At 36.4% G+C, this 27,139-nt stretch overlaps 1 protein-coding gene across 4 annotated transcripts in view; it reads left to right on the top strand.

Moving 5' to 3' along the window:
* The window catches only part of CNTLN (centlein), a 197,768-nt gene that overhangs the window by 108,890 nt on the left and 61,739 nt on the right, over window positions 1-27,139 (top strand). For all 4 annotated transcript variants that reach the window (XM_055790983.1, XM_055790985.1, XM_055790982.1 and 1 more), the window contains 3 exons: window positions 16,399-16,448; window positions 21,434-21,525; window positions 24,339-24,859. In XM_055790983.1, coding sequence (XP_055646958.1) covers window positions 16,399-16,448; window positions 21,434-21,525; window positions 24,339-24,859 — 663 coding nt within the window. The remainder of the gene's footprint in view (window positions 1-16,398; window positions 16,449-21,433; window positions 21,526-24,338; window positions 24,860-27,139) is intronic.

Raw genomic sequence — 27,139 nt, 5'->3', positions numbered from 1 at the left:
TTACCTGGCTTCTTTATAGTCTCCTTCCCCACTATTTATGCTTTCACAAAGAATATCAGATTATATTTCACCATGTATATGTGGATGGAAAGACTCATTTTTAATTTTATGAGCTATAGACTCTCATTTTAATTTTTTTTTAATTATGAAAACAAAATAAAACAAAGAAATATGAAATTTAAGTTCTCTTTGAGATCCAAACCAGTAGCTAAGAAAATAGTCTAACTTTTAAGACCTCACAACTCAATGTCTTAAGAAATCCTGTAGCAGCTTCCACGTAAACTCATGCCAAAATTGAAGAGTTATAAACAGGAACAAAAAGAGGTCATTGAAATAAATTCCCTAAGTATTCTTTGAAGTGTTTATTAATGCTCGTGTCCAAGTGAAAACAGCTCTGCTAGGATGTCCCAATTTGGTCTTCTCACGTGTGTCAATTTCCCTATGAATTATGCAATACCTGTGTTCCGCTGCAGTCATTTCCTCATAGTACCATCTTATTGCAGGCTACAGAAGCAGGTATTGTGTTGATGTTCATGTTCCGTGTTAAGAAAAATGTGGGGTTTTATCACTTTTTCTCTCCCCCTTAAGCAAGCAGAAAACCAGTTGTATTCAAACAGTAGTTAACAATTAGCTGAAGAGTGGCCCATGCTTGCATACATGTAATATTTTTATTCAAGCTCCATGAAACTGCTGACAGCTTGCAAGAGGAGAATCTAATAGCATAATATATTGAAGTTTCTTCTATTCAGCTGTGCAACAGCAGTGCTTTCAGATTCAACATCCTGCAGCCACACAGAACTGGAATATCTCCGGTGAAAACAGACATATCATTTTATAGATAGATAGATGAATTTTGAGTACTAAAATGTACACACACACGTATCTCAAGTTTTTAGATAGATGATTTTTAATCTCGGCTAAGTGCTAAGTGTTTTGCTTTCTGTAAAAGTGTGTTGACATGTTGACATTTTTTCCCACATTAATTAGATTCATCTTCGTATCTATATTATTTGGATTTTGCTGAAATTCACAGTAAATTAGTATGTAATGTGTCCATTTGAACTGATGTTTGATTGCACGTTAGCGAATTTAAAATAGTTTGTCATTTCCATATTAAATTCTCATTTGCTAGAGTATAGGTATACCCTGCCCCTTCAGCCTTTATGTACAGACTTTGAGAAGGTATAGTTGATTGTATATAAATACATAAATATAAACTGTTGTGGAAGCTTTATAATTTTATGTCTTTCGTTCTGGATTACTTCGTAGGAGATCTTGTAATTGATAACCAGCAACAATGAATTATTTTACCTAGTACATTCTTTCACATAAGACATTATGATATGTCATTATCTTTACAGCTAACTGGTAGTTAGTTGTACATGTGGCATGGTCATATGCAGCCAGTGATAAGGAAGAAATGTTTATAAAGTGAAAGAGATAGCCACGTCATTCAAAGAACCTTTGATGGTCATTCTTTCCTCAGAGTGCCTGAGTAGCTGTGCGTGTCCTCAGTGTGGGAAATGTGCTCTTCATCTTTGAAGCATGTGGATTCACTGCAAGCTTAGTAGCATACTTACTCTGCTATAGCAGCTATTTAATAAAGGTTTCTTACTAGCTTTGTGGTTTTTAGGAAAATGAGACCTCATGATTTCTTTACTTATTCTTTTTGGAGTCAAAGCAACTGTTCTGTACCCTGTGTAGTGGTATCTTGCTAGCAAGTTGGCAGTAGCTGGACTCAGGACCAGCAACAGGATGTGATGCCTCTTGCCTTTTCTACGTGGAGGAAAGCTAAATTTAGCGTTCTGGATTGGCGGCACTAAGAAACAAAAACCTAAGCTTTATTAGTTCCTCTGCTTCCTGAATATGTCATCTTTTGTTGTTGTTGTTTTTGTATTGTTTTGTTTTGTTTCTAGAAAACCTGCTGAAAAAGTGCAGTGATCTGACAGTTTCTTTGACTAAACAGGAAATACCTGATCATCAGAGACTTTTAGTTTTTAAACCTCCATTGTTGTTTGTAACATCTGAATACCACAGTATATTTTTTTCTTCACTTGATAGCTACATCGTGTACTGAATTAATTTGGAAAAAAGTTCATTCATGCTACATCAGTGTCACCTACAGAGTATAGCCCTTTTGACATGTACTGTGTCTGTAAGGTAATATTTCTCTTCTTCAGTTGTAGGAGTGCTGGGACATAGCGGGCTTCTTACTGCAAAATACTTTAATAGCTCAGGGCTCTTGTTTACTTTTTACTACAGTTAGTAATTCTACATTGCAAGGCCAAATATAGTTTAAATAATGATATATCTGTATTTCTTCAGGTTTTGGATGGGTAAAAAGATTGCTCAATCTGAAAATACCATCTTCCATTCTGAAAATGCTGATTGCACAGGCTCTGCACCTGGTGTTAGGGGGTTCTGACAAAGGTGCCTGCTCACTGACTGCACTGAGCGTGCTCAGTGGAAATGACAGCCATGCTCAAGTGTGAGAACTAGAAACAGTGCAGTTGTTGGCTAAACCCACTACAGATGATCTAAAATGTAAGAAAAGAGCAGCATTAGTTGTGCTACGGGGTGCAGTTTTTAAAAGTGGGTTTTAAAGGACTGAAGTCAGAACTATAAATGCCATGTGAAGTTGTTTAGGGGCTTCTGCATAATTAACTTACATGGTCCCTTTTGTGAATTGTTTTCTCTTTTCTAGCAAGCAACCAGTTACATTTTCACAAGGTACTGTGTCAGCTAACTGAAACAAATATATTCTTGTTTTTCAGTGAGACTGATCTGTCAGGGATGATGACATTAATGGTCTTTAATTGTTAAACTTGTCTTTAGAACTTTCTTTACCTGTGTCCACCAGATCTTGTAATTTCCTGCATCCTATTTAACAGACAAATTTTGGGGGTTGCTGTGGTTTTGGGATTCAAATTTATTGATGCTTTTCCTTTGTTTTTCCATATTTAATCAGACTTTTCTTATCTGCAGATATTTGTTCAAAGTCCAAGTAGTATTATCAAATCGCCACAGCAGCCTGTAGCAGTACTTCAGTGCCTTCTCATACATGATGAGATGTGTCGTACTGAAAACATTCAGTCATGCTGTTAAACATTCTTCCATAATACATAAGTGGGAAAGGCAGAATTAAAGTGGTGTTAATGATAAAATTTGGGCATTTTCAGGGACAACAATAGCAGAGAGATGTTGGAGAAAGTTAGCTTTCCTATGTATTGCTTGCACAGAGCTATTGCTGTTGAATCACAGTGATTTCTGTAGATTATCTGTTATAGAACTGAGATATTGTACTGTTGGTAAGCACGCTGCCTCTGAGACTGCTGTCTTTTTCTTGTCTCTATTGCCTAGACAAAAATCCTTCAGCATTTAGATGGAAATGTCTTATTTATCAGCCTGCAGATATATATTGTGTGTATAAAATTAAAGAAGTACTAAGTGAGTATTTTTAAGTTGTACTGAATGTTACTGAAATAAAAAGAAGCCTATGAACCTGTAATCTTATGACACCAAAGCACACCAAAGCTGGTAACATAAGCTGTCAGGCTGCTGTAATAAGAGAGTAATGAGGAAGTAATGAGTATAGGTTTCAGTCCAACATCTTAACATCTTCAGTGGTGTTCCTGGTAATTCTGGTAAGGGCAGTGCTGCTTGGTGCTTTCTGGCAACAGTTGAATTTAGCATACAATGCTAGTTTTCAGTTTTCCTTGCATGATAATTATTTTGGAAGGGAATAACAAATTTTCAAATTTATGTATATCTCAGATTTGTATATATCAGCATATAGAACTTCAAGAACTGAATTTTGCAAAGAACTAGAGGAATTAAGTTTCTCCAAAGACTGCAAATAATATTTTACAATGAAAATTATTAAGCAGTGTTTATGTATTGTTACCCAATCTCTTGAACTCTTCCTAAAGTGTACAGTTCTGGTATTCCAGAAAGTCGGATGTGGAGCTAAACATGATCTGTGTGATAAACTACTTGACGCTCTTGCTGCATGAGGAGTAATATACGTATACTTACAAAAGTTTAACTTATCTGAATGTTTTGGGATCCTTTTCTAATTTGTGAAGAATTCTGAATGCATGTTCTAAGAGGTATTGTTGTATTTGCTGTTTTCAAACAGTCATGTGAGGATAGACATGGGATCTTCAAAATTTTCCTAAAACTCAAATATTTCAGTGTAAGAAGTAATTTATGAAATTGATTTGTATCCTTACTTTGCTTTATTTGAAACGAGCTCCATACAAAAACCAGGGTACAGATAATAGAGACTTTGTTATGTTGATGTTCTGAGTTTTATATGAGAGTTAAAAGCACTGATGTGACAGAACTATTGATATTGTGCAATGGAGTCCTCACCCTATGTGCTTCTTTGTCTGAGTTACATTGATCACACTGGTATACCAGTCACGGCCCTTCAGGTTGAAATGTTTCTGAACAAACTACAGGTAAACACTGTTTATGAGGTCTTATTAAAAATTCTGATGGTCTTATTAAAAAGGAATGAAAAATTAAAATAATGAGCATAATTCACATGATGTGACATTTGATTTTTTTAAAATATCTTTTAGTCTATCAGCTGAGTTTTGAGCTACAGTAAAACAGATAAAAGATTACTAAACAGAAGATATAATTTTAGGCATGGGCTTCTAACCATCCTTTTGAAAAAAAGCTTGTACTGCATGTTAACTACTTTAGTCGCTAGTCACTAGTACATCTTTGGTTTTTGAGTGACTATTGATTTGAAATATACCTCAAAACTCATTCTTGACAACTATGACATTGTGTTCACTTTTTTGTTATGTGAACAGACCTTGGACTGGTGTGTGTGTGAGTTGCTTTTATCCTTTCTTGCTCCTGAATGTGGGTTGTAAATCCGAAAGACAACACCAACAGATATAACTTCCTGTGATTTTAATCCATCCTATAAGTGACTGAATTGGGAAACAAGAATGATAAAGACTTTGGGAAGTGAATGGACAAAGTAAAATAGATAGTTCAATGACTCTGTACAGTCAAATATTCCATTTCCTTGGTTAATTAAGACTACAAGTTTCTTGGTGTAAACTGTAAGTTTACAATTTTCTTCTGTATAGGAATTTCTGTAAATGATTCTGAATATTTTGAATGTTTGCAAAATGTAAGTAATGCTAGTACTTTTTGCTTTACTCTTCTTTTGGCAGCATTATCCCCAGACATATGTAATGGTTTTTGCTCTCTCGCACAGTCTAGATCAAACACCTGCTCCCAGGATTACTCTCACCTCCCAAGGCTGTCAGTTGACACATAAATATACAGACCCATGAAAAGAGCATATTTTGCCCTCACTGCAGGCAAATATTCTTGAATCATAATGCTGTAGGAACAAAGTGAAGATTTTCTGTCAGAGTAGTATTTCACCTGTAGAAGTTGGATAAAGTTTCTGCCTAGCTTGGCTTTCAGGACTCTAAACAATTTCTGAGTAGCAGAAAATTAAAATCACTGTTTGCATTATGATGTATCAGACTCCTTATCTGAATTTGTGACAGCCTTTTCCTGTATTTTCTGTATGGGCTTTTTACAAAAGTATGTGTAATGTGCATGTGCATTCTACTTTTGTTTTACAGAGTAGAATTTTTACCCTTTTGAAGACTCAAGAACAGAAAGTAAAGTTCAGTTTTGCTTACCTAGAAGACCTTTCTGCTTTCTTTCTTCTCAGGCTCCTTTTCTGAGGGGAAGAAAACAGAGCTGCTTCTGCTGTCCCATTTTCTTTGCAAGGATTATTAGGCTATTTGGCTTAGGCTTTGGGTAAGAAAAAATTACCTGGCACTACTTTCACGTGGTGTCTTTAAGACTTATTTTGGTTAATATAATAAGCAACGCTACTGCCCCTTTTTAAGGGCCCCGATAAAGTGCATGCAAAGCTTGCTTAGCAGTCTTTTTCTGCCTGATTTTCTTCTTAATTTGGCTTTCCAGTCTTTAACAATCTTCCATGACTCTGGAGGAAAACATTTGAAAAGGCAACAGTTAACCTCATGGACTCAGAGTAAGGCTTCCCTGACTGCAGCAGCTCCTGGACTACCCCCCTGATACCTGTCCACACAAGCAACAACAGTATGCATTAGGAGATTGTGGTTGGTTCTGCTTATTGCTCTGAAGAGTCATCCTGCTGCAGTCTTACAACATGTAATCCTTGGGAAGGAGTCGTTTTCCTCAGTGGGTTACTCCTTCTTATGTATTCAGCTCTATTAGAAATGAGATTCTCTGCTTGGTTTTATTTTCCAGATAAAATTCCCTGGGACAAATGGAAGAGAAGACTTACTGTTTGTTTGGATGTTTATTTTAGTCTGCCATGAGCCTGCTCTCTTAATTCCTTTTATCCATATGCAGAGGAGTGCAGGAGTCTCCTGCTGGCCCTACCTGTGAATGCTGAAAGCTGCTGATGAGCAGTGGCTGACTTATGGGATGGATGTCTATTACTCAGGAGGCAGTGGTTTGCTAGAGGACTAACTAGAATCCTCTGGCAATGGGTTAACCTAGGGTCAGCAGCTTTTGAGGGAAGGCGCTCTTCAAACTGATAAGTACAGAAAGAAAGTTTATGCTATAGCTCAGACTATCTTTCTAAATTATCTTTTCTTTAATGCATTGAGACCCAAGTGCGCATGTGTATATGTACCTTGGACTTGGAGCTGTGTGAGGGCTCCTGATGGTATCTTTAGAACTGCTGACAGTTAAAAATGATGAGTACTAGGAAATTTTGTTCTAGCAAGAAGGTATATTTTGCAGAAGCCCTGCTTATATGCAGATGGTACAAGCATTTCGCCTATTCCAGTAACTTGATAAGTAAGCAACTGTTACAGAGAATTTCTTGCTGATGCCTAGGTATAATCTAAAAGAAATTAGAAGTAATTCCTTTGGCAAAGCTGATTTTATAGCACAGCTTTTAATATGCTAACTCTTTGTGTATTCCAAATGGGTAAGTATTATAAAAATAGCTAAATAATGGAGGAGTAATCAAAAATATTACATTGCAATAAAATAGAGTTCAGAATATTTTATGATACTTGAAATAGCAGATACTATAATTGTGGGTCAAAATGGGTACCTTTAAAAATGTATGCAATACCAGCATAAAGTATTAGCTGGATAGATTTGATCTCTCTTGATTTCTTACTATCCATGTTTCAATATTGCCAAGTGAAACTGTGGCAATCATAGTTGGAGGACAGAAGTGAAGCGTTTGTACATAAAACAGGACGCTGTGTGCTTTCCTGATCCTCTTGGTGCCTTTTGTATGCGTATGTTATAAGCAAGAAGAATTACTTTCATGAAGTTATTGATAGCAAACAAACCACTTTGAGGTTGTTCTCGTGGTATGAAAACAAAGACACGATTCTACTTCTGATCTGCCATATTAGAAGATAGTGACAGTATTCTAGGAAGTGCCAGTAGGTTTCTACTAATTTAGGGTGCTGATTCCTGTTAATTCAAGGACTTGGTAAATTCTCCTTGGCTAGGAATGAGGTGGAGGTTGTTCTCTGGCCATGTAATCTAAAGCAGCAGGGACTGCTGCTCTCCTGAACTACTTCTTGTCAATAAAGTAAACTTTCAAGTATTTTGCATTAGATTATATTGTCAGAAGATCTCTGTGGGTTTTCAACTTGTTTTGAAACCAGATTAAAAAATGCTTATCACTGAGAAAGATTTACTGAAGGAATAGAGTCACATTCTATGAGATATACTTACAAACAGCATAACCTTTCCAGGCAGAAGGCTCAAGGCCATGAGGCAGTTTTAGGTCTGTGTAAAGGTGAAAAGCAGCATACCAGTCTCTAGGCTTTGTATGACTTTAAGTCACTTTTCTCCCATCTGATGGGCTATCATTTGAACTTAGCAAAGCTGCTGTAAAATACAAACATTTCAGTATAAACAAGAGCAAGGTGTTGTTTCTGGAAGGAGTCATAAATTCTGGATTCTTCCCAGTCCACTGGTTTTATTACTCTTTCAAGCACATTGCAAACCAGCCTTTTTTTCATCCCTCTTTAGAAAGGGGTCCTGAGCAGAAAAGTGTGGGAGCTGAGTACATATTTTAAATGACTTGATGATCTTAAAGGTCTTTTCCAACCTAAATGATTCTATGACTCTAAATAAGATTTACAGTTTATCTAAAGATACAGGATTAGTGTATTTGTTCTTAAAATTAGAAGTAGCAGTCATGTAAGTCACTCATTTATGTAACCTTTGTTATTGGCAAATTTGGTAGGGTATTACTGTAAATATTCAGGGTATGTTTTTCAGCTATACAGTCTTCTTTAGGACTCTAGAAACCTTGACTATAAACTAACCAAGACTGAAAAGAACTGTCCCATTGCTGTCAGAAAAGAGTTGTTTGTCATGTTTTGAAAATGTTTTATAGCTTTTCAGCTTAAAAAACCCAGACCAAAGTGATTGCAATGAACCTCTGTAAAGAATGCATCTAGATAGAGGCCAAATGGTAACTGCAGTTTCAACATTGCAAGCTTTTAGAAGTGGCTCACCGTGTTAGCATTACCACTGCAGATAGGAGTTTAATGGAACTTAAAGTTTAACTGAGTCGTTACTTACTTTTCATCTGAATCGCTGAGAGGTGTTCCTAGTAATGAATCTCCTTTGCTTAATGCGATTCATGTGTACAGCTAGAAGATGTTTTATGCAAGTTTTCAGAGACAATTCTGAACAGTTTTTGAAAAACATTGAAATTTACTTAGGTTGTATTTCTGTTTCTAGAGGGGTTTTTTTTGTCAATTTATTAATGGTTAAGAGCTTACTTACAGAATTCTGGAGTTTATCACCCTGCAGGTTTTCACTTGCATGTATCAGTCCATGTATCAATATAAAAAATTGTTTAAGTTGGCAGAATACTTCACAGTATTTGATAAACATTTGCCCAAAGGTCATGTCTGGTATCTTTCTATTGTTAAATTACATCCTAGGAACTTCCCTTTTTATAAGTTGAATTAAACAGTAGAATGAATACACAGCATAAATGTGACAGAGACTGTAAAATGCAGTAGTAGCCTTTGACTTTGTCAAGAGAAAAGCTGTCAAGATGTGAATTTATTACAAGCTGGAAGTGATCAATTTATACCCACACTCAGCTTTGTTATCATTCCTCTTGACCTGCATTTTCCCGTTGTATTCAAATCTCATCATTCATTCTTAAGTTATGGTTCAAAGGTCTGTCTTCACTGAGTCTATAGAGCAAACCCTTTTTTCCAAAGGAAAGTTTTTTGTTTTCCTATTATGATTAGCATAGACTTTTTTTTGAGTTCTGCATTGCTATATGTATACAATTTAGAACCCTAATCACATCTGTTGTCTATGTTAAGTTTTTCCATAGGCCTCATCTTTTTTTTTTTTTTTTTTCCTTTTTTTTTCTTCTGGTTCATCAGCCTTAACCGCAGGACTGCATGGTTCTCCTTGTTCATTCCTTTCTTGTTTGTTTTGTTTTGTTGATGTGCTTAGCAGCACTTCCATGCCTACGTACATCATAGTCCTCCTTTTGTACAGAGGTATCATCTGTAAATGAACTTCAGTTTCTAGCTCTTCCCTGTACAAGTGGAACTTAAAATCTGCTTCTTGTAAAATGCTTAGAAGGTAGAGATTTTTTAATTGTGCACTAGACATCATAGTGAGATCGTGCTTACGAGATGCTGACTGAAATAACACAAAAACTTAAATACAACCATAGAATTTAAACATTTCAATTTGAAAAAGGCAGATCATTTGTTTTCCTTGAAAAATACAGATTTATAAAATTTATGTGCTATAGATTTTATTTGCTTGCTCAAGCAAAACCAACACGTAGCATGAAAGAGAGAACTGGAGAGAACCTTGCTTTTCAGCTGACATATTGTCATAGGAGACTTGTGAAAGGATAAACTGAAAGCATTCTCCATGTTTTGCATTACAGCTTCAAAACAGACAGCTGGCTGTTTCCAGATTTTTGTAGGTTCTTAAAGAAGACAACATTACACCCTTTCCTCTTTTTTGTTGAGCTGCGCTCTTGTAACAAAATGCGCAGGCTACAGTACTTTTGTGGTGAATTTTAGAGAACTGAACATTGCTTTGAGAAAAGTAATGATAACTCCTACTCAATGTCTGGTTTTCTTGCAAGTGGGGCTCTAAAGGCAAGTCCTAACTGTGGTCCCCTTCCTATCTGAAGAAGTATTTACTTTCTTAACCCAGGTGCTTGGTATTTTTTGTTATAATGCGTATACAGGTGACTTGTCTTGTTTTTACAAGTTGTAGCTAGAATAGCACATTAAATATATTCAAATGTATCAGAGCATGTTTTACTACGGAGTTTGGGAACAAACAGAAAAGAAGGAAGAGCTACTTGCTTCTCTATGTTGTTCTTCACATTGCAATTTTTGCTCTGTCTTTTGCCTTGAAATGTAAAAAGACTTATGAATAATAGTAAAAAACCCACTTGACTGCACACAGTCCTGATAAAAAGCCAGTTACTTGTACATTCCTTTAGCATCTCGTGATTTTGTATAATGATACAAATTACATATTTTTGTTTTTCTCCATAGCTCTATATTTACCATAAAAATTCTGTAGGAAATTAATTTGAAGATTTTGTTGCATTAAATTTGTTTTTCCAAAAGAAAGGATTGAATAGAAATCAATACAGAATCTGTTCCCAAATGAGTTAAACGCTTAGAAATTTGCTCAGTGCTGTGTTGACCTTGAGTGGCCCAGTCTGTGCATGCAAAACTTAACAAGTTTGTGAACTGAAGATTGCCAGGCTTCAGAGATCAGAAAAAAAAAAGAAACCAAGAAACGAACAAACAACTAATTAGGGTAGGATAGGATGACAGGAATTGGTTCAAAAAAGGGAGGCTATATACCTATGTAAGCTTCCCCAGACTGAACAAAAAGTAAGATCAGGATGCAGGTAGCAGTCTCCCCAGTGAAATGCAATTTATTCAGTTTGCTTTAATGTGACATGTCTACATACATGACATCTACATACAAGACATGTTTTAATGTACTGCTGCAAAAAGCATAAATCTTGGGAAAGGACAACATTCTGTTTGCTAGGAGGAATCTAGTCTCTTAGGTGAAAAAATGAGACCTGGTGTCTAGCTGAGGTGACAGTGTCCTCTTGCACCAAGAACGCTCCTGCAGTAAAGAGACTCTTTCTAAGGATAGGAGGAAGTGGGTGTTTTAGATAAGATAAGGAAAGCTGGTTTATTTTAAAAAAATTGTCAACAATAGTTGACTGACATATTAATCAACAGTATGAAGAAATAATTTACAAGTACTTCTGTGCCAGAAGCCCAGGAAACAAGATGTGGAGCGAGACTGCTTGGCATCAGATGACAATCCTGACACACTAGGCTTTTCAGTGACCTGGAGGAAGAGTAATCTGTGTGGTACAGTGTTGCCTGGGAACTAGCTTTGCAGGAATGACAGAGTAGGATTACCTGGTGAGAGAGTGTCACTGTATGAAAAGGATTATTGAAGTGTAATTAACAGACAGGTATTACAGAAAAAGGGAACACTGTGTAATGCTTTTGCATAGAAGTCCTGTATTTTAATAATAAATAAGTAGCAGTGAGATTGTACTGCTGATCTCTTCATCAGGATGCTGACGATGCAGAAATAAAAAGGGAGATTCAACGAGTTGTGAAGGACAGGCTGTAATCATGGAAGGTTTCAACTATCCACATGGAGCCTGCATCATTATCTTGCAAGGCAAGATGTAGAGATACAAAAATTTTGTGGAATAAGTAACTTTTTTAGAACAAATAATCTTAGAAACCAAAAGGAAGAATACTGTCTGGATGTTGAATGGTACACAGAACTTAAAAAGCATTAGAGAGAAAGCCTCTCTGTAATAGTTACCTCAATACAAGGAGAAGTACAGAATCATGCAGCTTGGAAGGAGCCTCTAGAAACTGTCTTGTCCAACCTGCTGCTCAAAGTGGCATTTTGGGAAGGATCTTATCAAGTTTTGACAGAAGATGGAGGAGATGAAGCCCAAGGATGGAGATATCAGAACCTTTCTGGGTGACTGGTCCAGGGTCTGGCCAGCCTAATGAGCAATTCCTTTTTTATATCTAGTTGGAATTTGATGTATTCTAATTTGTGCCCCTTGGATTTCGTATCATCCACTGTGCTCCCTGGGAAGAGTCAAACGCCATCTTTTTGATACCCTTGCATTAGGTAGACAGCAGTAAAATCTTTGCTTCTCCTAGGACTGAATACTCAGATCTTTCACCTTGTTATTGTAAATCATGTGCTCAGTCCCTGACCGTTTGGTCCCCCTTTGCTAGACTTAATCTAACAGGTCAGTGTCTTTGTTGGAGAAGCCCAAAACAAGACACAGCCACACATGCAGTCTCAGAAGTGCCAAAGAGAATCAATTTTGTAAACCCAATTTGACTATACTCTTGCCCATACAGCTAGTATGTTCTTAGCCTTTGCCACAAAGGCATGTCACTACCAAATGTTCAACTTGTTGCCCAGAAGTAACCTACTTTTTTCTGAAAAGCTGCTTTCCAGCCAGTTCGTGTCCTAGAATGACCTGTTGTCAAGAGTTGTTCTGGCAGGACTTTGCCTTTGGTGAACTTCATGAAGTTCCCATCAGCCTATTTTTTCCACCTATGAGGTCTCTGTGAGCAGTGGTCCAGCCCTCTAGTGAGTGTATCAGTTACTCCCTTTAGTTTTATATCATCTGTGAACCTGCTGAGAGCAACTCTAACCCATCTTTGAGGTTGTTAATAAAGATATTGAACAGTATTGGTTCTGGTATGGGTCCCTGAGGGATGCTTTTAATTACTAGCTGCCAGTTGGACTCTGCACTACAAATCATCACTCTTTGAGCCTAACAGTCCAGCCAATTTCCCAGCCACCTTACCTAGTTTTCAATTCAGATCTCAACTACTTGGCAATAAGGAGGTGGGAGACCATCTCAAATTCCTTGCCAAATTCAAGGTATACACCATTGCCTGCTCTACCTTTATTCTTACAGCCAGTCATCTCCTTACAGAGGCAGTCAGTTTGGTAAAGCACGATTTTTCCCTTGGGAAATCCGTGCTTGCTGATTCCAGGAAGGAATCACCTTCTTCTGAATTAAGTGGCTGGACATGACTTCCAGGATTATTTGCTCTGTGACTTTCCAAGAAAAAGAGGTGAGGCCTTTCCCCACATCTCATCCTTTATGATGGGTTCATGTGACAGCCTGGTTTTTTTCTTCTTTTTTCTAAATTAGATTTGAATAGTAGCAGAAGAGAGTGGACTAAATCAATTGGACTGGGAATATTAACTTTGCAGAAAGGGAGCCACATAAAAATGAAGCAACTAGAGTCAAAAATCTGCAACCCTCCAAACACTAGAACAAGCAGTACAGAAAGGCTATGAACAGCTGGAGGCTGTTAAGAAAGGTACTGCAGCTGAAACCCACCTGAAATATGTGCTACAATTTAAAAAGTGACATTAAAAAAAACCCAACAAACCAGCCACCACCCCAAAACAGTGTTAAAAAACTTTCTGTAGAGACTCACTGGGGAAGTTTATGTGACCTTCACAGAGGAAAGGTCAGTGTTTAAAACATAAGCTTGCATTGGTGCGGACAGGTATGCGCATGAACAGTGGCAGGACAAATCCAAGTGGAAAGTTGAGGGGGCAAAAAAAGCTCTTGGAAGGGCGGTTTTCAAAGATTCTTAAGCTAGATAGTAACATTTTTCGTAAATAAGCAGCCAGTTAGGAAATTTGTGGGTTTACAACGCCATGAAAGAACAGCTCAGTGAATCTTTGCCTCAGTCTTCCCTGGCCTTAAGATGCTGAAGATGCTAAGAAGGTGCCAATGACTCATGTATTCTTTGTAGGAGATAGATCTAAGGTGTTTGATCTGTTTGAAGTAACTATACAGCAATTAGGAGGTCAAGCAGGTATGTTATTTGTTAATATCTTGGCGTTAGGATCTTCACACCCTGAGGAGCGTGAAGAAACTGGATTGTGCAATTACTGAACTGCAGCTGCATTGGGAGCAGCCACTGTGCCAGTGGGCTGCTGTGCGCTGCAGCGACCGTCAGTGGGGTTGGCTCCAGAGGGAGCGGCAGACGCGTGAGCCTGACTGCGGCCATACCTGGGAAGGTGGCAGGCTGTCTTTAGGAGAAGGGGCGAGACACCAAAAATGGGAGACTGATCACTGAGCACAGATAAACACAGTTTTGTTGGGGAAGCGTCGGTGTGGCTCCTGTAAGGGGAAATCCTGCTTCATTAACCTGCTGCAATTGCAGAAGGGTTACAGTAACTATGTGGTAACAGTGATCTGTACTTCCCAATTGCCTTTGACAAGGCTCTGCATGAAAGGTTATAAAGAAGTTCCATTCTTGTGGGATTGGAGGAAAGGTCCTTTTCGCAGGGGGCAAGTTAAAGCAAGGGAAACAAAGGGTAGTGCTTATGTGCCACTTTCAGGATGGAAAGTTGGGAATCAGACTGCATAAACTGTTAGGCTTGTGCTCTCTCCTGAGTTGCATCTGCTTTTGCCTCTGCTGGAGGCAGAGCATTGGTGATGGATGGACCCAGTGCTGGTCTAAGCCAGTTGGGCATTTCTATCATTCATGCAAGCCAGTCACTGACTTGTATGGGTTGGATCTTGTATTACAAATCGTAATTTCTTGTCTAAGCTTGTCTGACATATTTCCAGCTTAGATATATCATAACTTCAGTTGGAGACTATTTCACAAATTAATTTATTTGGAAGTGCTTCAGATATTCAGACTATAAACCTACCCCTTTACTTACTTCATATCATGTATTTACTTCTGCATGTCTTTCATCACCCTAAAAAAAAATTATGCAAAAGTTAAATCTTTTTTAAAATCTTGTACAATTATCATTGTAAGCTTTCACTTAGTGTGTGGCAGGCAGTATGTATAGATGCATGTAAGCATGTGTTCATTCAAAAAATTTTTTTAAAGGTGAAAAATAACATGTCCAGAAGGTGGAGGTTCAAGCAGGAAGCATGTAATGTTGAATATAGTCTTTTAATTATGTAAACAGAGAATGTTTTTTCAAGGACATGTTTTGCTATTCAGTCCAAAAAGTGAACATGCTGTGAAGAGTTAGAACAGTGGAGGTAAAGGCCACCAAGTCTGCATTATAGAAATTGATGATGACTGGGGCATGGAGAATGAAAGAAGAGCAAAGAAAGTCGACCTGTGAGGGCAGCTGAGTGATCCTGGAAGTAGCTGAAGTCTTTATGTGTCATGCAAATCAAGTCACTTCAACTTTTCGTGTTTCTCATTTTCTTTACTTTGTGTGTTACAGCTGAGTCAGGGATGCATTTAACATATAATGTGCTTTAAATAAGTTGTATACTGAAAGACCTTTTTTTTAAATCCTTTCCTTACATTAGCAGATATTTTGGCAGCCATTTCTTTGTGCCTTATCCCAGAGGGATTTCGTAAATCATAAATTTCCCATGCAGCAGTTCAGAGTACAGCAGAAATGGCTGTGAGAAGATTGGCAATCCGGTGTTCAGAATGGAGCTAGAATAATATGCATTTCTACAGGACATCAGTTTATATTTTAAGCAAAGTTTGCATGTTAAAGGACTGCCCAGTGTTCTGTTTACTGTAGGATCCTAGGTTAAAATGTGGGGACTTTATTGCTAAGTTAGTGCACAACTGTATTGTTAAAGATCGTGTCAGAAAACACAAGTATAAATGAACTGTTTAAATTAATGTCATTCATTCTAGTATTTCACAATGTGACTTTGAAACTTTAGCATTGGAATCCGGACAACTGCATTTGTATGTGATTTTAATGGAATGAAAACCAGTAATTCAGAGATTTTGTTGTACAGACCTTACCTGGTTGATATGACAGGACAAACTATAGTAGTAATGCAGTAGTAGATCAGGTCTGAAAAAGCATAGGAGGCATAATAATAATTTTCTCAAATATAATAGTAAGTTTCTCAAGTATTTCTCAGATGGTCGCTGGAAAAAGAGGAGTGGTAAGGTATATCTGCACAAGGTTGGCTGGTGCTTTCCCCTAAGACTGAATACTTATTCCCCTCTTAACAGGATTCCACCTTTACTGGTCTCCTTTTCATCTCAGGCATTTCCTTACATAAAATGACTGAAACTTCTTAGTGTATATTAAAACCAACATTATATCTGAATTTTGTAAGTTCAGATATAGAAGTTTTAATCACCTGTTGTACAAATGACTCCTTATGTTTGAAATATGCTAAGTGTCATCAAATTAAAACTAATTCCTTGGTGTTAACGTTTTCCCCAGTAATATACCGATATGGGTTTGGTTTCCTTTTTTAAACATTTTTAGTGGCATGTATGTGATTGTTCTGTGGTTGTTACATTTTTATTTCTTCTTTTGTAGACTGAATCTTGAAGAAGAATTGGATCAGATGAAAGTACACCGATCTGTGGGTAAGTTCACGGTACACCAGTTTAATTGTTGGCAACAAAAAATGTATAGTATTTTGTATGGTTGTATGTAGTCCATTAGAAATACTAATTTTAAGGTTTTTTTCTCTCTTAAGGGTAATTTCTTTTTCTTGAATATGTGTTTTGTAAGCATAAGGCCATATGTATTCTTATTTCAAAGTATGTTTACCCTTAAGTTATCTACATGCCTATTAAATCAATTTCAATTTTTATAGATACACATGTTTGCAACTGATATGTATGTACTACATATAAAATTGTTTTAAATATCTATCTATATGCATAAAATATGCATGAAATCTAAAACATGTTTATATGTTTATGAAGCTTTCCTCCAGAATCTGAGATGTTTTTTGCAGTATTGCAATACAGTGATACAGAAATTTCATGATCCTTCAGACTTTTTTTAATATTAGTCTCAAAAAGTATGTGAATTCAAAAGTAAATCAAAATGGTGGAATTCTTATAAGAATTATCATGGATACCTTATTTTATATCTTTACAAAATTTACAATAGTTGATGGTTCTGTGAAGATGGATCTTTGTCAGTCAGATAGGTAGTATATTACCATTGCCTCTCCATCATTGCTCTGATTCTTTGTATTGTTTGCTGTTCCTGGATCTGGGAGGAGTATTCAAGAAAACATAGTTACAGTCCAGCTGGCTTTCACATTTGGGGTGAATTCTGCAAAGGAGCAGAGTAGGAGACTTGGAGAAGTACTCTGCATGTTCTCAGCAATAAAACCTTACCATTCTTTATCCCAGTTTTCTTTGGGTTTGGTGTTGGGGTTTTTTTGTTTTGTTTGTTTTGTTTTTTTATGGTAATCTTGGCCACTTGAATGAAAAAATTAAGATTTTTTTCCCCCTCTTGATTTTAAATTTGTTTTATAGTACCTGTAAAACTAAGTGGAAGTATCTGCTGCTGAAGATTGAAGTTACTGCTTTCTTTTGTGTTTCTTCTTATCTGTTACTTTCATAGCCCCAGATAGAGCTGAAGGGAAGTAGTGAATGTTTCAAATATTGACTTTAAAAATCACTTCTCTTTTTTTTTTTGCAAATTTAGTCAGTCTTTGCACCAAGAGCAGTGGAAAGGCAACCAGCAGTGAAAAGGAGTTGAGGGCCTGCTGGGCAATAACCATGCGTTTCCAAAAAAAACCAGTCAGATCCCTGACACAGCCAGTTCTTGACATGTTTAATGCTTTAACAATTAAGCCTTTTATTCCTTCTTTTTTCAATATCTTCTCAGATTGAAATACATCCTCCTGTGTGGGTGGATACACATTTTTAGTTTGGTTATTATTCTGATGATTAATTGTTATATTGGGACTTAAGGGTTAAACTACTAGTGAAGTGTGTTAGCCAAATTTTATTTACCTTTTCCAGCATTTGTTGTTTTAGGTTTCATTTAGGACAGGAATTTTTTGGCAAGATTCAAAATCAAGTCCAAAGATATGTATTAAGCAACACTTTTTGTTAGCACATAAGACACAACTGATTCCATCCATTTCTAAACTTTTACCACTTGAAGTATTAAAAAAAATAGTTTCTCACCAGTCTATAAAAAGTAATTTCCTTGTTCCCCTTGCAAATCCTAGGGTACTTCAGTGTGGTGGATACTTTTATCAATTAGTTGACTTTTTCTAGAAGATCACACTGTAGTGACTGAAACTGCGTGTCCATCTTGAAAGATAAATAAGTGCATGTGAGCAATCTTTGCTCATGTGGTAAGAAAGTGTGTATACCCTCTGCCCTGAAATGCGTATTAAATACCTTCTTCCAAATAAAAGTGCAGCCTCAGGTTTGTTCCCTGTAGTTTGCTGAGAATCCAAACTTGATACGGTCTAAACAGACTTTGTTCAGGGTCTTAGTAAGTATATTTTCTTTTCTAAAAGTAACCCTGACGTGAATTTACTCAGCTTATGAATGGAGTTGGAATTCACTTTCACCTTAGCAGGTTACCTGTTTCCGTCAGGCATTCTCACATCAAGGATGAATTCTGAAAGAAGTGGGTGAGTTACCCTGTATTAAAAAAGATGAGCCTTATCCTTTTGCGTGATTAGATACCAATTGTGTATGTCAGGAGGAAGTACTGGATAGCTTTGTTGCTCCTCCATATCATTTTTCAAACCCTGCTGGTCAAAGATGAAGGAGGTCAGGGGAAAAGGAAACTCTGCTCCTGCCATTCCTGAATCCCTTTCCATTCTGATTCATTTGCCCAAAGTGTCTCTTTTGCCATTGTCAATTATTTTCCAGCAGTCATCACATCCAAATTCACTATTCATGCTATTCATGTCACTATTTGTTATGAATGTAAGGAATGTGTTGGCAGGCAGTCATGCCATTTCTGCCAAAATCAAGTAAGTGGGTCCATCTAATCCTATCCAGAAAAATAGCAAGTGCCTTATTAAAAGAAGGTGAAATGTTGGTCCCCTATTTCTTCGAGGAGGAAGTTGAAAGGCTTCTTCCATTGTGAGGCTTCTGAACCTACCATGTCCGCAGCTGATCTGTGAGAATGGAATTTTTTTCTTCTGGTCTTCACAGTGGTTTTTCCCACCAGCTGTTTCAGACTTGGCACATCTTTGGGAGCATGCGTGGCTACCACTGGAGTCAGTACCACACAGTGGCTTTCTGTACCGCAGCGTGTCCTGTCTGTTGGGGGAATCCTTCACCTGGTGCATACCAGAGGCAGAAATGTCGTTCTTTTTGTGGTTCTCGTAGGTACTCTATGAGTGCCTAATACACAGCTCTGGTTCTTTTGAAACTGGTAGTTTTTTCTCTGTGTAAGAAGGCTTCCTGGAAATAATAATAGTGAAGTGTAGTATCACAGTTCAAGTACCGTTTTGGCAGCAGTGTTGAGCTAACTTATCATCAGATTTGGTGACTATTAATTAGGAATTAAGTGTTATGTTCTAAAGCTGGCAGTTAACTATGTTTTCTCAGTGGGATGTAAGTATACTTGTGTGAGACCATGGTAATTTGATCACTGAAGATAGTGGGGTTTGTGACCTGTGGGCTTGTTCCTTGAGAGAGAGCTTGGTATTTTTTTACGTAGGAGTATGGTGGGTAGAGCGTATGTCTTGCTGAGTAGACTGATAGGATAAATCTTTCTGCTATCGTAGACAGACAGACAGTTACAGGCAACGCTATTTCACTGTCTCCCTAACCAATTCCTGTGAACAATTACATAACAATTAAAAGGGAGGAGGGAAGAAGAGGGCTGGATAAGCCATTTATTTTTCTGCTCAGTAGAAAGGGTTATGTATCAGTGACCTTTGACTTTTCTTTAATATAAGTTGCTTGTGATTTCCGTGATAATACTGAACATGTGTATAGTCTTTTGTATCTGTTTGGCTGTACTATATTCTCTGCATATAATATGTTTATTTATAGAGTTTTCAATTGTATTTTAATATATCCACATAATAAACATAACACCTTGTGTGCTTTGATCAGTTTCTTTAACTATGGGAAATAATTTTTCTTTTCAGTGGAGTAAAGTAAATGCTGATATAAAAGCTACAGCTGACATTCAAATGAGTGAATATTTAGAAAAAGATGAAAAGCATGTTCATATTATCTTTGTGTGTTACTTAAAGAATGTTGTAAATGTATGCAGTACCACTGTGCTGGGGGACTGTAGTCTGAAATAACATGGGAACTAACATATTAATATCAAGGTAAAGGTACATATTCCCCAGATGCATAGTTTTACCTTTTTCAGCTTTTATTATCTTTAGAATAGTGTTCCATTTATTTCATGTATACAGAAGTATTAATTGGCCATGACATGTTCCAAAGACAAAAGAAAGGTCTAATTCACTCTAACAAACTTGTTAGTCACTGTTTATATCAAGAGGATTGTGAATCTACAGAGAGTAACACTGTTTTCTTCTACAGTTGCTTTGTTTATAAATCAAAAATTTTTAAGTGACCTGCAGTGTCTGCTTGTAGTTTGAAATGATACTTCTAAAGGAGACCACCATGTAGCACAGACATTTATCCCTTAAGATTAATTCTTTAAGTTAATTTGGGGGGAAGAAGTGCACAAAAAGAAATGTGAATATTGTGGTGTTTTTGAAATGTTGGGATTTTTTGTTCTTGAACGTAGTATTCCATATTCTAAGAAAAAGTCCTTCTGAAGTATGTAATTGCTCATTTCTGTGAGCAGTGGGCAATTTGTGAATGCTAAGCTCTTGGTTCAAATCTTAACAGAACACATTACTTCTGATTTACTGTATGTACTAGTACTTCTAAACTTTTTCTTTACATTATTCTCTATGAATAGATCTGATTGTTAACTTGTATTTTTTGTGGGATTTTTAGTACCTAAAGTGCACAGCTGTCTCAGAGTGGTAATGCTTAGAGTCATGTTTGCTCTCATTAGTTCTATCAATTTCTAATTGTTATGAATTCACAGTATTACAGTGGAGTGATTTGTGTGATTTATCTGGTGAAGTACATGATCTTTCACTTAACAAAAATAGGAGTTTAAAGTTTTCATCCATCCTGGTTCTGTTACTGTTTGCTTTGTTCACCAGTCACTCTGATCCTCCTAGCAGGGGACAAGACCTAGAGAACAAAACTGGTAGCGACTGTGTAGATAAAAAGCTAGTGAATTCTGCTTTTAAGGCACAGAGGGAATAGTATATAAAAGAATAAAAATTGGAATGAAAGTACAGCGTCTTTAACCTGCAGATCTATTGTACCTTTGAAAAGCTTGTACTCTGAGAAAAACATACTGTGATGCTACAAAGATTCATAATTATGTGACAGAACACTTTGAAAAGAGGTCACTCTTTAGAAACTGACCACAAGGCTTACTGAGAAAATAGACTACATTATGAATAATTGCAGAAGTAAAGAATGCATTTCCTTAAGATGTCTAGGTATTGTTTTATTGAAATACTAGGTGTCATGATGTAGTTTATTTATTCTCTGATACAGATGTATTATTTATTTTCTGACAGAGCCACTTTTTAAAGTTAGTGAAGATGATGGGGTCAAGAACAGTGCTCCAAAGGGGAATATGAAAGAAGTTTCACATCAGACATTACAGAAGGTAAGATACCAACTCCAGCATATAGATCTACATTTTAATGTAAGAACCATACATATATATATATATATATAAAAGCCAGTACTTATTAATTTAGGCCATGATTTTTTTTTTCTATTTCAAAAATACAGATTTCCAAAATTGTGTCAGAAATTAATTCTAGTGAAGTAGCTGTGAATGCATCCTGTGAGATAAACACCGTTAATGTCAGAAAAGATGAAAAGAATGTTTAGAGATATAATATTAAAAATTAACAAATTATCTAAATTGGAAGTAACAAACACTTAGCATTTTACCACTGCTAAGTTCAGAAACCTTCATTTCTTTTCCTTAGTATTTAACTTTAGATGATATCAGGGTTAATCTCCACAGAGCTCTTGCTATGGAATAAAATTGATACATAATAGTGATAAATCCACCTTTTGCTGTATTTAAATTTTGGCACAATGTTGCATGTGCAAATGTTTTCTATATACGTGGGTTTATCACTCTTCACAGATAGTACCGTATCCATTTAGTGTTCTTTGACTTAGCAAACATGATGAGTATTTAATTATTACTGCTCAACATTCTACATGTTTTACTTCATACCATAACAAGATGTTCTTAACTAGTTGTTATTTGTATTGATATTTGTAATATACACAAGTAGTTCAGTATGTTAACAGGTGTTCACTTAAGAGGGCTCACTTGTATTTTACCATATGTTTTGTTTGCTGCAAAGAAAAGACATCCTTCAGACAGTATCATGCCTTTTGTTTGTCATTTTGCAAAACAATATTTGTTTAATTACTTATAAATCTTTAAAAGCATGCTTAAATTGAATAAACACAAATCTATAACTTTGAATGTCAGTTCGGGTATGTCTATTTATTTTTTATTTGTGAATTAACTTGTAGGAAGTATGGTAATTTACAGCAGATGATGTGATTGCATATACTTGTAGCACTTGCCATATGGTCAGGCAATGAAGGCTGTCATCTCGTTATTACTGAATGACAAACATCATGTTAAAATAATAACACACAGAATAGGAAGTGCTCACATTCATTTATCTTAAGGTAGAGTGAGTAATTGAAATAATATGAATGCTACCATCTGAATTGTCACACAGTTTATGCTTGCTTATCATCTATATTTCAGAACTATAATTTTGTTTGCCAGGTACTACATAATTTTTATCTCTATGGATATACAGAGTTATGATGGTACCTTAGGGACAGGTGTAGAAGCTATTCATTGTTTGTTTCCTTCCAGCTGTCATCCATGACTTTAAGCATAGTGAGTGCAAAAACTTGCTTTAAAGAACTGAGAAAATAGTAGCAGAATCTCAGTTCAGGAAGGTGGCTGAAGAAAGGTACTGGTCCAGCCCCTTTTCATTGGGGATTTTAGTCATAAACCTTGGTTTCATTGAAGCATTTGGAAAAATACTGTTTGTTTCTAATTTCACACAATAACTGTGTGTAGCCATAAGGCAATCCCTTTTAGTTGTGGGAGTGCTACAATTTCCATGAAAGGAAGACAGCAATGGATAGGCATGCTTATTAAAACTATCAAACTCGCAAATGCAATATCAAATTCACAAATGCATATGAAATTTGAGCAGTTCTTGCCTCTGTACACTAAGACCTCTCATTTATCTGAATCAAATCTCTAGTACCAACTTTGTAAATCATTCCATAAGTTTTAAAATAATTTTAATGCATTGGCAAAATGTCCTTGGAAAAGCATATAGCGTTTATTGAGAAATACTATGGTTTCAATTATTTCAATGTCAAAGCAAGTTTTGATGTTTCATATTGCTACAAAGTGATGGAATTGGCCAGTATTTTAGAAGGTGAGTAGCTGAAGTTGCTACGTGCATTCTCTATAGCTCCTTGAAAAACAGTCTTTTCTACCCACGGCCCTGTTGAAAGAGCGGGCATGGACCTTGTAAAAACCAACCAAAAATATTTCTCAAAAATGACTAAGTGGTTACTGAGCGCCAAACTCACTCTGATGCCCTTTGCAAGCTTCTGGGGAAGTCTCACAGACTAGATGTTCATTTTAGTATCTGCTGAAATTAAAATTGCACCTTATTTCTGGAAATTGTGGGCTTTGCTTGTAACTTTAAGCAAATATTCGAGAAGAACATTGAGAATCATTGTATTGTTAATGGCCTTGATTATGTGTAAGCCTTGGAGGACTGTACAAACAAAGCATATGCATCATATATAGGTAGAATATGCTGCTTTAAACTACATATGAGTTTACAAAGCAGATTCATTGAAACAGGGTAAATTGTCCCTTTCTGTGAGTAGAAAATACATTTCAGCCTTCATACTCTCAGGTGCTGAGCTTGGTTGGTTGGTTTGGAGTGTTTTGCAAGATCAAATTAATATTTAATTTGTGAACTTACAACACGTGAAAAAACTTGTTGATTTAAATAGGTAGGGCAAAATTGTCAGTATTACAAAAAAAAATTCTATCTGAAAATGTGTTTTTTAAATTCAATTAGTATGTATAACCATAACCAAATCAGTAATGAGCTCAAGATGCATCAGGAAGGTTCATTAACATACTTAAACTTCTGTGTCACTTTGCCTGGAATTTTAAGTTCTTTTACCATCTGCCCTTTGTTCAACAGCTGTATTATTGCAGCTAAAATGTTTTCATCTGCACTACATTAGAATTATTTTTAACTTAAGGACTATAGATTGCTTTTGTCCTTGTGCTTAATGTAATATTATTGTCATATAATAAATACATTTGAAACCATAGGGTTTTTTTGTACTGAGAGGCTAAAATACTATGAATGCTAAAATCGCTTTTGTTAGGTACATCAACTAGAAAGAACATTCAAAGCTATTGAAGGGGAATTAAAGAAACAGAAAGAAGTAAATAAAGACTTACTGAAGGAGAAAAATTATTTGAAAGCATCTTTAAAAGTGCAAAAGGAAGATGCAGACACAAGAGAAAGAGATCTGGAAACTCTACTTAAGAGGATTTGTGAAATAAAAAAAGACAAAGCAGAACTTCAGTTAGCTCTTGATGAGCAGGAAAAAGAAGCTGCATCTTTGAAGAGGCAAGTGGCAGAAGCTAACAGGTTGAGAAATGAAAGTGAAGATTTGCTGAGTCAAGTGCAGGAGCTGAAGTCTTCGCTGGATGAAACCAAAGCAGTGGCAGCCTCTGGGCAATGTAATTGCAAGATAACAGGCACCAAGGTTAAATTAAAAACAGCCAAGAAAAAGAGCTCTTTGGGACATCATGGAGCTTTTCTCAAACAGTCCATCAAGGTTATGAGTAATGTATTTGAGAACTTCAGTAAGGACGGCTGGGAGGATGTAAGTGAAAGCAGGTACGGCTCTCATTAACTTAGCCCTGTAGAGGGGACACTGTGCATATGTAAAACACTAGCAAATGGAGATTGAATTTCAACTACTGTTGATTTGGTATTCAAAAAAAATACTGTCAGATCCTTTGAAATATCTTGGGAGGTCTTGTTCTGAGCTTATTGACTGAAATTTGCATGCAAAATTAGCCACAACTGCATGAGTATTTGAATAGGTGCCAGGAAACCCAAAAGAAGGCAATGCTTGATTTCTTCCAGTGATGCTATTTTCATGCAGTCATGAGGCTTGAAATTGACAGTTTGGCAGGTTGATTTAATTTGCTGGCCCTTTGCATATTCACCACTGACAGCTAAGGATTCCCAGGCAAGCCTACTAAGTCGGTTTAGTTATCTTGTGACATGCCGACCCGGGAGGAGAAACATTTTTTCCCCTTAATTTAGTTAGATAAATTTTGAATGACCCATTTCAGCTTGCTAGCAGATGTCTACAAGCTGTTTAACATCCTTTAAATTAAGAACCATCCACACTAATTATTTCATGTATGTTTTATGCACTGTCATTGTACTAACTTTAATTGAATGATGGTTAAAAATCAGTTCTTTAAAGGTAATTGTTACTGCATAGAGTCCCAGTCATGACTCACAAGGCCCTCAGAAAATTGCACTGGCAAGCTTCATAAATGTTTAGAATTTTTGCTTCTGCTTCTATTTGTCCACACGTACTTGGGAAGGCAGCAGTAAACCACTAGGTAAATGGGTGTCACACCTTTTCAATACTTTGTCCTAAGAGACATGCAAAGAAATTTCTCAAGCCCATGTTTACCCAAAATACAGAGAAGGTGACAAGACAGTGAGGTAAATGGAATTATCTTCATAAGCTTCTTGTTAGCTTTATATGTCATATGGAGCAGATCAACAGTGGCAAATGAAGCCCTTTTCCTGCTTCTCCCCATGCAAAACAAGGGGCTCCTGAACATGGTATCTTGAGAGAGAAAACAAATTAAGAACTATGTAATTGGTCAGTTGCTATCATTAATGTAAAGCTTGTTTGTTTTTCTGTTTAATACTGCAGATCTGATTTTACAGAAAACATATGTTTTTCTGTTGCAATTAGTGAGCTTTCTTTTTTAATTTACTGTGTTTTGCTTTTTAAGAACAAAATTGAGCAAACAAATTGTCACTGCAATTTTTAATTTGACATGAAGTGGAGAGTAATTGTAAGGCTTCAGTTGTCGCAGCTGGCCATAAATACAGCTTCCAATAATTGTACAAGTATCAGGTTAGAGGATTCTTGCTGTAGAATAGTGAACATTTTGGAAGGTGATATTTCAAGGTGTGATTCTCAACAAGTTAGGGAAATACCTTCATTTAGTTCCCTCTTCTACATGTTAATAAATATTTTCTCTGAGTTTCTAGATTCAAGCCTTCCATTTTCTAAACAGAACATTCCTTGAAAGCATTCAAGTGAGGGAAACTCATATACAGTTAGAAATACCTCTGTGCTACTGCAGCACCTTTAAACCATTACTCTGATTTCTGTACTTATCAGTCGGTAAGACATACCAATGTGTCAGGACATGTTTTGGATAGTATAAACACGTTTCTGTATGAACTCTTCAATTAGTGGCCATTTCTCAGGGTAAGTAGCCTCCATCTCTAAACTGTTGATTTCTATGGTGGTGCAACTTAATTGGAACTCAGTTGTGCCACCTTAAGTGTCTTGGTTTAAGAAGTTACAAATCAAAATTACCTTCTGTTGAGGGATTCGTTCACAAATCCAATTGCACAAATGGTTATTTCTATGTTATAGAAAATGACATATCCAAGATTTCATGTTTTAAGATGACTTCACTAAATATCTGAAAAGAAATGATAGTTTGGGGCAAGGCAGTGAAAAACTGGAAATTAAGAGCACATTGAGTGCAAGTTAAGGGAAAAATTCAAAGTAGAATGGAAGTTTCAGGTCCAGTTTCTCTGTGTGACCATGAATTTCAGAAGGACTGCCAAGCTTGCAGAATTTAAAAGCACTCCAGAGGGGTGCTAGGCAGAGATTTCACTGCAGTGTGATTTTTGAGTTTGTCTCAGTTGACACTACAAATAAAGTTCAATTGAAACAAAATGTTATTGAGTGAAGTACTGTGCTTTTGTTTCTTTTGTTACCAAATGTGAAAGTGAAGGGAAGTAGAAACATAGTATGACTTTGTGAGCCATTCACAGACCAGAAGTACTCTCAGGTAGTTTTTCATGTCTGTCACTTTTGTTAGACGGTAAGAAAAGCTGTCCTTT

The sequence above is a fragment of the Falco peregrinus genome, chromosome Z, assembly GCF_023634155.1.
Source record: "Falco peregrinus isolate bFalPer1 chromosome Z, bFalPer1.pri, whole genome shotgun sequence".
NCBI classification, from domain to species: domain Eukaryota; kingdom Metazoa; phylum Chordata; class Aves; order Falconiformes; family Falconidae; genus Falco; species Falco peregrinus.
This window is presented reverse-complemented; position numbering and strand designations above follow the sequence as displayed.